This window comes from Mangifera indica, chromosome 3 (genome assembly GCF_011075055.1).
Source record: "Mangifera indica cultivar Alphonso chromosome 3, CATAS_Mindica_2.1, whole genome shotgun sequence".
NCBI classification, from domain to species: Eukaryota; Viridiplantae; Streptophyta; class Magnoliopsida; order Sapindales; family Anacardiaceae; genus Mangifera; species Mangifera indica.
Genome location: NC_058139.1, coordinates 21,662,213 through 21,674,700, shown reverse-complemented (window position 1 = coordinate 21,674,700; position 12,488 = coordinate 21,662,213). Strand labels below are relative to the sequence as shown.

The 12,488-nt window shown below is 32.4% G+C and overlaps 2 protein-coding genes across 2 annotated transcripts; one reads left to right on the top strand and one right to left on the bottom strand.

Annotated features, from left to right (window-relative positions):
• Positions 1 to 706: 706 nt before the first annotated feature.
• Positions 707 to 4,576, bottom strand: LOC123211634. The gene is made up of 4 exons (XM_044630425.1): positions 4,457 to 4,576; positions 3,342 to 3,569; positions 1,715 to 1,790; positions 707 to 1,467 (listed from the first exon to the last, which is right to left on the bottom strand). Exons 1-4 carry the CDS (start codon positions 4,574 to 4,576, stop codon positions 1,430 to 1,432), a joined length of 462 nt encoding a protein of 153 aa, XP_044486360.1. The 3' UTR covers positions 707 to 1,429.
• A 4,510-nt stretch (positions 4,577 to 9,086) lies between these two features.
• Positions 9,087 to 11,859, top strand: LOC123210980. The gene is made up of 4 exons (XM_044629479.1): positions 9,087 to 9,476; positions 9,556 to 9,647; positions 11,113 to 11,211; positions 11,680 to 11,859. The coding sequence occupies exons 1-3, from the start codon at positions 9,215 to 9,217 to the stop codon at positions 11,197 to 11,199; spliced, it is 441 nt and encodes a 146-aa protein (XP_044485414.1). The 5' UTR covers positions 9,087 to 9,214; the 3' UTR covers positions 11,200 to 11,211; positions 11,680 to 11,859.
• Positions 11,860 to 12,488: the final 629 nt, after the last annotated feature.

The window sequence follows — 12,488 nt, the reverse complement described above, 5'->3', positions numbered from 1 at the left end:
GTTTGAGAGTCGAGCCTCCCATTTTCCAATTATTCGAGGCCCCATTTACCTCCCACGATCAGTCAAAGGTAGCCGTGCACAATACCATAAACCTACCCGATATAATTAGAATAAAATCTGAATCCTATCATTTAAATTCTAATGTTAGTACTTCCTAATTTTAGATATTTGAATCTTAATTTGATTCATACTAATTATAGGAGGAGCATTAAGAAATATTATATTTTCTTATGGTTGATTGCTGATTATAAATTCTATATACACGTCAATAGCAGTCTCTAATTTATCTGAGCTTTCTCGGCTTCCTTCGATGGCTTTAAAAACGATGGATCAATTTTTTTCTGTGTTGCTATGTGTGCAGGGAGGTGTAAGGAGGTAGGAAGATACTGTGTGATTGACACGTGTCAGTTGTGATCTGACGAAGGTTTTGGGGGTAACGTATGCCACCAGAAATTGCAGGGAAACTACCACTCTCTGTCCTTCTGGGCTTGTGAATGCGGGTTGGGATATTATCGGGAACAGGAAAGGAGATAAAGCTACAACTTTAGTTGGGCTGTGCTGGGCTGACACTATTAAAGCTTAAGACACGAATGGGCCTGATTACAAAACGGCCATAACGGTATTTTCAGGATTGAACCTGGGCTACATAAGCTTACAAGATACTTGAATTAAAAAATCTATAATGTTGAATATTTTACTACCGAACTAAATCAATCCGAAAAAAAGTCAATTGAGCTTCCGGTTTCAATGCACATCAAATTTACTCAGCTAACAAATGGTACAAGAGGGAGGCCACTCGTCACCTGCAGTAAAAACTTCAGCTGATACAAACCCACACTTGCACAAAAACTTACACCACTTACTTAGAAAGAACTCACAAAACTCACTCACAAGACACTTACTACACTCACACACAACCCACACTATTTTTGACACACTTAGACTCACACAGATTTTAATTTTGCTTATACTCACTAGCAGCACACACTTCTTTATTCTACACTTACTAAGACTGGCTGCTTCTATTTTTCACACCCAAATGGCTAAACTTCAGGCCTATTTATACTTGTTGTTGTCGGTTAACAAAACCAACTTAAATTTATTCAAAGTTCTTGAAGGGCGGTTGCATGAGCTGGATCTTCGTTCTCCTTGGAAGCTGCAGCAAGTTGCAAGGAAGAATCTGGATTCTTGTGAAAAGGAGAGGCAGTGCAATTCTTGTGGGGAGAAGATAATTCTGGAGAGAGAGAGAGGCAGCGCTTTTAACAAGGTAGAGTAGAGAAGATTAAGAAACAATAACACACATACATACTTCCCGATCACTCCTCACGTGCATGATTATTAGAGTCTCGAAATACAGCACATGTTCAGACATTTTCCTTCAGTCTACTTTGACTAAATATTTTACATGACAACCACAGATGGAATCGGCCTATTCATTGCTCTTACTGGCGACTTCCAATCCATTACCTGCACAGGACAGGAAAATATAAAAGTGAAATTTGATGTTATGGAAATAATCAAACACCTGAGGCTATCTTAAGGGTACATAATCAAGCATTTTAAATGCAGATAGACTCAGAAAGAAAAGATGTTATGGAAATAAATTAAGGACAAAGAAGAGAAACAGCATCATTCAATAATAATCTTTACATATTATAAATATTTTCAATAAAGGTTAACAAAATATTGTAATTGTAAGAAAACAGGAACTTACCATCTGGATCAAAGAAGAAGATTTGTTTGACCTTCCCATTAAGTATGGACCTTTGGAAAGTCTGTATTCCCTTATCCTGCACAACAAAATTCCTTTCATCTTCACCTGCTATTATTATCATTATTAAAGCAACAGATATTCCAGTTCTTGTTTACAGTAGATTTTATCAAATTTAAGGATTTTGAAGTTCTAGCCCCAATACGGTTCTAGCCTTAACTGCTCATTATGGACTATCCTCCTCTCATTTTAGTAAAATCTTTCAGCATAGTAGCTCATGGATTGGAAACTTCAGCCCAATGAAGCACATTACGATAGTTTATATTTCTTAATTTGGCAGTTCCATTGTCGATATTGGATGCTAATTTCCCTGTCCAAACAATATTCCAATAAAGCGGTAATAAAAAATGTAAAGTATGGGTATGTTAGAACCTAGGGATTGTTTGGGTTGGGACAGATGTCTTAATCTAGAGAGGAGGGTAAGTATATATAAATGGGTACCAGGGAGAAGAAATTCAGGTTTGTAGTCGGATTTGACTGAGGACAGCTTCTAAAATGGAGGCTTTCAACACTTCCAATGGCCGGAAGTAGGAGACTACAACTCCTCAAATTACCTGATTATCTACTGTAAATACCCAAAATCAATTAAAATAACTTCTGCTCTCTTCATTTGATTGTGTTCTTTTGTTGTTTTAGATGAATATTGGTTGGGTATCTACCAGGGCACTGAACCAGAAGGAATATTCTCTCCATATGAGCCACCTTGATTTTTCGTTACCAATAAAATTATGGTACATATTTAATATATGTCATTATGTGATTAGACAATTTTGAATTCAATAAAACTACATACACAACTTAAGGTTAAAATAATCAATAAAGCTATGTATACACATAAGAGTGTGTGTACATTTCTCGTTGGTTATACCATATCAACTAGGACTTCAAATTCCTTTTTTTCAATTAAACCGACTGTAATCATGAAGACACGATTCATAGGTTGGACATGGTTTAGAGCCCAACGGGCTTAAAATTTCATTTGTTTCCCACTTCATTATCTCGTTGTGGACAGAAACAGCAGCCTCGCAAAAAATGATTAAAAAACACAAAGGGTGCGTTTGTTTGGCGGAAAGATAGATTACCTTGGTAATCTATCTTTTATTCTCTTGTTTGGTTTGTCAGTAATAAAAGATTACAGTAATCTTCTATTACCAATACTGACGTGGCAGGTAATATAGGTGGTAATCTGATTACCATCTTCACCTTAGGTATTTAAAGATTACTGGGGTAATCTTGAGTTTATTATAAAAAAATTATTATTTATTAATTTTTTGAGATAAAAATAAATTTATTTTTAATTAATATGACAAATAATATAAAAATATTTAAAAATAATTATATTCAAGGGCATTTAAATAAAATAATTTACTAGTAATCTTTTATTACCTTTAACCAAACACAATAATTATTTATACCTATCAATTTTATCAAACATAGTAATCATTTATACCCAGTAATCTTCTAAGTAATCTATCTTCAAAGTAATCTTTCTATTTTAGTAATCAAATATTACCCAAATCAAACGCCCCCAAAAGGTAATCGAAAATTACAAGAAAAAGCAAAGGAATACCTGAAGAGTTTGCACAAATGACTCATATTTGTCGCGAGTGAAGCAAATATGAAAACTTCTGGGGAGATGGCTAGCGTCAAGGACGGGTGACGTGGCGCTGTAGGGACCTTCTGGAAGCTTGGTGACGGAGCTTTTCTCAATAAGATGAAGAGCAAAAGCTCCACGCAAATTCAGCCATATCACCTCGACGGCGAAATTTGGGGCTTCAATTTCCTCAAACCCAAAGATCTACAAAACACAACCGAAAAAAAAAAAAGTTCATTTTCACCCTAAATATGTAAATGGCCAAACGACTATTTCCCACCCAAGGTTTGATATTTTCTCAAATGTCCCCCCCCTTTAACTATGAAAACATCAAATACCCACCTATGGCCGGTTAGATTTAACAAAACTCTAACGTCTGAAAATTTTATCTCTTTTTGCCCCCCTAAACTTTAAAACCTAAAATTTCCCCCCAGTATAACTTTTAAAAAATCGCAATTTCACCCTAGGATTTGGTTTTGAAATCTTCGACGACCTCTCCGGCGTCGTTGTCGATGACCTCTCCCTCCCGTAGCAGCCTCTCCTTCCGACGAATGCTTTCCTCCCATTTGGAGGTTTGATCGGCGTAGGAGACGTCTTAGGAGACGAAGAACTTCGTCGGAGAAGACGAAGTTCTTCGTCTCCCCAGACGAAGACGAAGTCGTCGTTTTCGTCTCCTAAGATGTCTCCGAAGCCGATCGAGCCTCCAAATGGGAGAAAAACATTCGTCGAAAGGAGAGGCTGCTACGGGAGGGAGAGACCGTTGACAATGGAGCCGGAACGGTCACCGGAGATTTCAAAACCAAACCCTAGGGTGAAACTGTCATTTTTTAAAACTTAGGCTAGGGGAAAATTTTAGTTTTTAAAGTTTAGGGGGGTAAAATTAGATTTTATTTTAGTTTATTTTTAATATTATAGCAAAAATAACGATTTTACCCTTATCACCGTTAAATCTAACCGGTTATGGGTGAGTGTTTGATGTTTTCATAGTTAAATGGTGGAAATTTGAGAAAACATCAAACCTTAGGTGGGAAATAGTCATTTGGCCTACGTAAATTTTGACAAAAATTATCAGTTTCAGTGGAAAATTATACCTCCTTGTAAAAGTTGGCGAGACGCCTTGCGTCCAACGTTTCGCTAGTTATTTGGTTCAGTGTTGCCCCTTCGGCTACCGGTATTTTTGTGGCTCTATTTTCAATTTTTAGGCCAATCATTTTCTGCCCATCCTGACCAGTTATGTCGAGTTGTTCGCCTTTTATAGTGGCTTGTTTCAAATTATACGACGTCGCTTTTGCATAAAAAATATATCTATATATATTCCGAGTACGTAAATAATACCCACCTTATAATTGGATGATTTTAAAAAAAATTAAAATAATATCTTATTATATAATAATATTATTATCTATATATTTAAATTATGTATAATACATATGGTATTACTCATTTAATAATAACAAAAGTTTGTCTATCTTGATAAATCCAAAAGTTATGAGAGATAAATATTAAAAATAGTGTTATATATACTAATAATTATATATTATTATGTGGTTAACTAATTTTAAATTAAAGATAAAATAATATTTAATTATGCGATAATATATTATTATTTAAATATAAAATTATATATATTATTTGTATATATAATCTTATTGTAATATTTAACCAAATAGAATTACAGTTAGATAGTATATGATAGATGCTTTCTCATGCAAGTTAAAGCTGAATGCTATTACATGTTGTGGATTGAGGAATATCCTAAGCTAAACTTAGGATAGTTAATTTGCGTATTAAAAATTTAATTTTTTTTATATTATATATCATATATTGTATTATATTGTATGATACCTTTTTTAAATAAATTAATAAAAAAATTAATTTTAAATTAATTTTTTTATATTTTATATTTTATTTTTCACTTCAATTTAACGTTATTAATGTTTTTAAAATAAAAATAAACGAGTAAAATACTTATATCAAAGTGTTACTAATTTAATAAAAAAAATATAAATTAAAATTAAAATTAAATTTCATCATATGGTAAAGGATAAATAAATAAAAATATATAGTTATATATTATATCCTCCATTGCAATAAAAAAATCATTCTTATTTTACAAAGGAAAATAAGTTATATGTGATACTCTGATTTTAAATTACATCTGAATCATGGTAGCTCAATCTCGAAAGTTAATTTGATTTGATTTAGTTTGATTTGAATTTATTTAATTTAAATAAAAAGATTATGTTTATTGTTTGAACCACGTTGAATTCGAGCTAGGAGGCGTTTGGTTCAGTTTGGCACAAATTCAGTTTGAATTAATAGTTTCGACTATTATTTAGTAAAACAACATCGTTTTGTTAATTACTCATAAATTTAAACCATGAATCCGAATTAAAAATTCGAACCATAAATCTAAACCAAAATAAACTACAAATTCAAACAATTGATTACAGTCAAACCGAATTGAATCATGTTATATTTGAATTAAACTCTCGATTTATATTCATCCTTAATTTTATGTCCAATTTAGTTCATAAAGGTGTATCAATTTATATTATTAATTTTATTAATATAAATTAATACACATCATATCATATAATATATATATAGAATATCATATTAATTTTTAATATATTTTAAAGTTTATATTATTTTTTATTTATATCATATTTTATAATATTGATACTTATGGTTGAAACAGCCACATCAGTTTCATCTGTTGATGGGCTTTGGCTAGGTGATGTTTTGAGTTGTCGGAAAGTGGTCTCTCAAGTCTACAGCAAATGAACAATGACATTGTCCGACACAATATCGACCAGACACAAGAAAATTGAGAGAGTTCCCTTTAATTTGATCTTCCTTAATCGGATTTGGTCTCCTCTACCTTTGTATAGTACTTTATATTTAGAATAATACTAAATATATCCATATAAAATATATATCTATTTATGTATTTAAAATAAATATATATAATTTTGTTATTATATTTATAGTATAAAGAGGTAGGGTCACATATAATTATAATATTGACACATCTCTAATACATGTATGAATATAAAAATTTATTTTTATACCAATTATAGGGAAATAAGGTAATTACATCAATTATATTATTCTAATTTGGTAGGTACAAGAATTTTTCTTGGTAAACATGAGATTAAATAATAAAATAATTTTATAAATTTTGAGGAGTCAAACTGTCAAATGGATGTCTTCTCACCATATCTGAGTGATGAGATTTTTATCATAATAAAATTATATATATTTATTTTAAGTATACAAATAAATATATATATGAGATGTGTCATCGTATGATTTAATGATTTTAAATCAAAGATAAAATAATATTTGATCATATAATAATAAACATAAATATGTATTTATTTACACGCTCAAAGTGGCTAGAAATAATATCAATCTTTTCTACCCACACCCTAAATTGATTTGCGAATAAGTGGTATACTTGGTTACTCAATCAATAGTTTATCGCTAGTTAGTCAGAAGTAGTTTCATCATATACCACATAAGAACTCTAAAATAAATGCATTTTTATTTGTTTATATCAACGAGATAAAAAATTATGTTGATTTAGTTTTAACTACCGTTTAGATATTCAAATTATATATCATGATGAGATTATGTGATTTTTTTGAATTAAAAATAAAATAACAATCATTTATATAATGATATATTATTTAAAAACTCAATTAAATATTTAAAATTGAGTATGAGTGGCTCTGCGTAATTTGTTAAAAAATAAGGAATATAAACTGATCGGTTCTTGAAAATAAGAAAGAGAACCTAACCCCTCTTATAATAGGTTCTTACTAGAAATCAAGACGATCATTTCTGAATAGAGTCCGGTCATAAAACTAACAATTTTAAATTTCTTAAGAGACAAATTTTGTTTTTCACTTTCTGAAGATTTATAATTTGGTTTAAATCTAGGTGATATTAAAATTTTAAAATTTAAATCACCCTTAAGTAGCAAGAGATGATTTTTTTTTTGTAATAAAATTTTTTATCCAAATTAGATAATTTTTTCGAGATAAAACTCATCACACTGAATAAATCAAATCTTAGATTCAGTCATCAATCTCATGATCATTGAATCAAATAATTTAATATTTTAATCTTGATATATAAAAAAATACTTAAACTCATATATTTTTTAATCTAGAGTCTTTTCTATTATCTCAAACTAACCCCCCACTCAGCAAGAGATGGATTTGCCCACTGAAAAATAAACGAATTAAAAGAAGATGCGAAGGGCACATTATCTCTGTGATAGAAAGCAGAAGAAGCAGCTTTTCAATTTGTCAAAAATAAACGAATTTGAGTTATTGGCTTTTAATGCAGAGCAAAAAGTCATTTAATGCTATTCTTCTCCCAACAACATAAAATCTTGGCATGGCTGCTTCTTTTAGTCCTTACCAGATTCTTATTTTTTTTTTATTTTTTGGGTTTCCAGAGACGAGCAAGGGAGTTCTCTTGTACTTCAACGAGTTACATGAGCACAAGATTCAAGATGTGGGTATTTTTTTAGGCCAAACGACTATTTCCCACCCAAGGTATGCTGTAATGACAAGTTTCCCCCCTTTAACTATGGAAATACCAAACACCCACCCATGGCCAGTTAAATTTAACAGAACCCTAACGCCTGAAAATTTTATCTCCTTTTGCCCCCCTAAAGTTTGAAAACAAAAATTTCCCCCCAGCCTAAGTTTAAGAAAATGGCAGTTTCACCCTAGGGTTTGGTTTTGAAATCTCCGGCGACCTCTCCGGCTCCGTTGCCGACGGCTTCTCCCTCCCGAAGAATCCTCTCCTTCCGGTGATCGGTTTCCTCCCATTTGGAGGCCCGATCGTCTTCCCAGACGAAGACGACGGCTTCGTCTTCGTCTGGGAAGACGAAGAACTTCGTCTTCCCCGACGAAGTTCTTCGTCTCCCACCGCTTTTCCGGCGACGATCGGGCCTCCAAATGGGAGGAAACCGATCACCGGAAGGAGAGGATTCTTCGGGAGGGAGAAGCCGTCGGCAACGGAGCCGGAGAGGTCGCCGGAGATTTCAAAACCAAACCCTAGGGTGAAACTGCCATTTTCTTAAACTTAGGCTGGGGGGAAATTTTTGTTTTCAAACTTTAGGGGGGCAAAAGGAAATTATATTTTAGTTTATTTTTTAATATTATAGAGAAAATGACAATTTTACCCTTAACCCCGTTACTTTTAACTGGCCATGGGTGGGTGTTTGGTATTTTCATAGTTAAAGGGGGGAAACTTGTCATTACAGCATACCTTGGGTGGGAAATAGTCGTTTGGCCATTTTTTTATGACGAAAAATTTTATCTAAATTAAATTATCTTTTTGATATTAAATTAATTATATTAAATAAAAAAATTTTGATTTAATGATTAATTTTATAATTATTAAATTAAATAAATTAAAATTTTGACTTTAATATATTATTTTTTAATATAAATTTTTTTTATCACTCAAATTAATTTTGTTCAGTTTGGGTATTTTGCTTTCCCTCCAAACAGGGAACACATTCCTTCGGTCATAAATTATAAGAATATTTTTATATATTTTGAAAAATTTTGTGCCGTATTTACTAAATATAAAGGCGTTTTATTTTCTTCTAGATTCTGGTGTTTTAAACCGAATCCAGTCGCGGCAATTGGCGCGTAACATTTAAATTCTCTCACTAAAAGGGAAACCTCCTCCTATTCCTGGTCTCTCTCTTTCGATCCCAACTTTTCGTTGTCTCTCCCGTATATACATCCTCCGTAAACAGAACAAATCATTTCTCTTCCTCTGGCTGCCTCTCTCTCTTCTTCTTCTGAAGCTTCATAATGACGATGAGGAGAGGAGAGCAGAGGCTAGAAGCCATCTCTGCAATGGACCGTACAATCATCAACAATGGGAGAAATTATACTCAGAAGGAAGAGCAAGAGGTTGAGGCAATCTCCCATCTTCTGGAGGAAATCACAGTGCTTCTTTCTCAATGGAATGGCCTTCAAATGGCTGTCGAAAATCAATGGGGAGGCCGTGACTCTGTCCAGAAAGCCCACCAGCTTGCTGTTGATGTTCTCTCTTGGTTTTCTCAATCAAAAGGTCAGTTCTTTTTTTCTTTCCCTCCTTGTTTTAATCTTTGTAATGTAGATTACAGTTATGTTTCTTGTTGTTTTTGCAGCGCTGCTTTATGTAGATGACTTAGAAACTCTGTTACATGAAAGTTTGCTGCTCTCTTTGAATACAGAAATTGAGGATGGCAGCATAGAGGAGGTATATATATATATATTTTTTGGATTTATGCTAATTTATTTGATGTTACTACAACAAATTTCACAAAAAAGTGATGAAACTTTTCGCGCAAAAAGCATTACCAAAGTACGAAGAAAGAAATTGTCCTCAATGACAGATTACTCAGGGCGAAGAATTTGGTTTATAAAAGAAGAATTTTAAGATATTAGCCAGGGTGAATGTCTTTTAAGGCCTTGATGATGATCAATAATGGATTGGATCAATAATTTATCAACAAGATACTTAACCTTTCAAGGATTGAACCGAAAATTTTCCCAGTTGGTGCTATATGATTTTGTATTAGGACATACACTTGTTTTCTGACAGTTATTGTTTAATTCAATACTAGTTCTGCTTTATTAGGTTTGATGACAATGGAATTTCTCTGCATTTTTGTTATGCTTTGGCAAAAGCTTGGTGGGTTTATTATAGGATTTGGATTTATTCATGTATCTCCGACTCACACTTTTCTTGCAATAGTGTCTTAAATAGGTTTGTTCATTCTAACGTGGTTACCATCCAACCCTCTGATGATACTATTCATTTGGTTTTCAATCCTTTAGTTAGTAGAATAAATGTTAGAAGTGTGTTCGATTGATTCAATATCGATGAACCTAGGAAAGAGAGTTGATTGGTGTTGAGTGTGTAAATTCATATCTCTTTGGTTAATGAGATCCCAAAAAAGTTTATCGATCTCAGTGGGTGTAGATCTTAATAGGCATATAAAAGTTATTGTACATCAAATAACATCAAAAGTGTTGGTTTCAAAAGATGAAATGTCTAATTTTTTTAACCCAACAATCTGATTGGATTGTTACAAGCAGAACAAACGGTGTACGCTTTGGAAGAAGTGATCTATTATCAAGCTATCTTATTAGGAAAAACAAGAGCATCTTTGAATACTTAGTTTTATATTTAAAGCTAGTTTTCAAGAAACCACTCGAGTTTTGGCAAAAGTAGCTCTTCGGGGTCATATTGATTGGTTGAAAGGCCTGAAAGAGAATGTCTTTATGGTTGTATGGTCCTTGTTGATACTGGATTCAAAGGATTAGAATACTCTTCAGGGCAGCCTAACAACATTCTTTTGGAAACACACTAGGAACTCTGTGCACCAGGTCGAATGAACTCAAGTTGGACATTATACATTTGATCTAAGCTCGAACCAATCCCATGTTTGGCTCCCCTCAGATAACGTACAACAATATTTACATTCATAATATCAATCTGTGTGTCATTTCTTGGTTCTGTGGAAAACTTTAGCCTCATCAAGCTTCTTTAACGTGGGCAAAATGAAATGAAATTTCTGTCTGGCCTGTCTTGAATGCAAATAAAACTTATTAGTAGCTGTTATTCGGTAAACTCTGCACAGAATCATTTTTAATTTTTGCTACTTAAACTACTTCTTGTGCATTTAAGCTTATCAATCATGTATTGTGGCTCCAAGCAGGTTGCAGAGAAATTGATGATTATGTATGAAGAATACTTGCAGAGATATAATGGGATAATAGACGGAGGTAGAGAAGAGCACCATTAATTAAATCCACAGGTAACTACAGCATACTAGTGTCTCATTAATTTTAAGGGTTTAAGCAAACTATGTGCACCTGTTTTTGAGTATTCAATCAAATACCTAAATTATATGTTATTATGTGATTGGGTACAATCAGTCACATAATGACAAATCATATAGGTACTTAAAACTGGATAAGTAACACCTAATCAGATGATTGGAGGCTCAATTTTGATTATCCAATCAAGTGTCCAGATGATGTGTCATTATTTAATTGAGTGATTTTGAATTAATGATAAACACAATTACATGATAATACATCATCTGAGTATCTAATTGGCTACTAAAAAATGAGTAAGTAATACTTAATCACATGATGACGCATCATCTGGGTATCTAATTTGGTTTTTAAAACTGAATATACATAACATTAATATTCAAGATCTTCTTATAAGGAAAGGACTTGGTATAAAGTTTATCCATATATCTTTCTTCACATGTCAGGTGTTTGGAAACATTTATTATCAGAGATTGAGAGAACAAATGGAATGTTGTAAGGAATCCGGTTAATTTCAATAGCCAATGACTGTTTTATGTCATGGTATATAGGTATTTGACTGTATTTCACCTTGTATTCTAACATTCTTTAGTTATATAAAATGTGATATATATTTTTCATTGAAATATTATGTGATTCTACTAAGAACATAAATATTAGTTAATAATGTAAGAGAGCAAAAGAATGCATTGATAGGAGAATAGAAGACTCATTCAGAATTTTTTAGAAAGCTATGCCCATGGGTTATTTAAACTTTTATGTATGTTTTAAAATATTATAATGGGAATGAACTTGTAAACTATTAGTGTGGAAGTGTGCACCAACAGGAATTACACCGAGTCCAGCAGACTTGGGGATAGACAGTTTTTAACATGGTTTAGTTGGAAATATCAATAGCTTACATCCATGAAGTTGTTATTATCTCAATATTATGGAACTACTGAGTGAGTGGAAAATAATACAAATATTGTGCGCTTCTCAGTGTCTTTAAGCTTGTGTCCATGCCCCTCTTCCTTTTCCATTGTTATGCATTTATAGTGAGAGTCAGAGTTACATAAGTTTAAGATAGTGTGTTTGTTAATGACTTGATAGATGTCGTCATGGTTTTGATATGGTAGGAAAGTAGTTGAATTTCAATTGTGATTGATAAAATTAATAATGATGATTCTCTATCAATAAGAAATACTTATTTAATGTCAAATGATTGATTTTTTTTTGGCGGATTTGGTCTCTTTTTCCCTAATTTGTGGCTTCT

Excerpts from the sequence above, each read along its gene's own strand:
- LOC123211634 (XM_044630425.1), bottom strand. The coding sequence starts at position 4,576 with ATGATTGGCCTAAAAATTGAAAATAGAGCCACAAAAATACCGGTAGCC. Across the intron at positions 1,791-3,341 it reads CATTTGTGCAAACTCTTCAG|GATAAGGGAATACAGACTTT; the intron begins GTATTCCTTTGC and ends TTTGTTGTGCAG. Across the intron at positions 1,468-1,714 it reads CTTCTTCTTTGATCCAGATG|GTAATGGATTGGAAGTCGCC; the intron begins GTAAGTTCCTGT and ends TGTCCTGTGCAG.
- LOC123210980 (XM_044629479.1), top strand. The coding sequence starts at position 9,215 with ATGACGATGAGGAGAGGAGAGCAGAGGCTAGAAGCCATCTCTGCAATG. Across the intron at positions 9,477-9,555 it reads TTGGTTTTCTCAATCAAAAG|CGCTGCTTTATGTAGATGAC; the intron begins GTCAGTTCTTTT and ends TTGTTTTTGCAG. Across the intron at positions 9,648-11,112 it reads AGGATGGCAGCATAGAGGAG|GTTGCAGAGAAATTGATGAT; the intron begins GTATATATATAT and ends GGCTCCAAGCAG.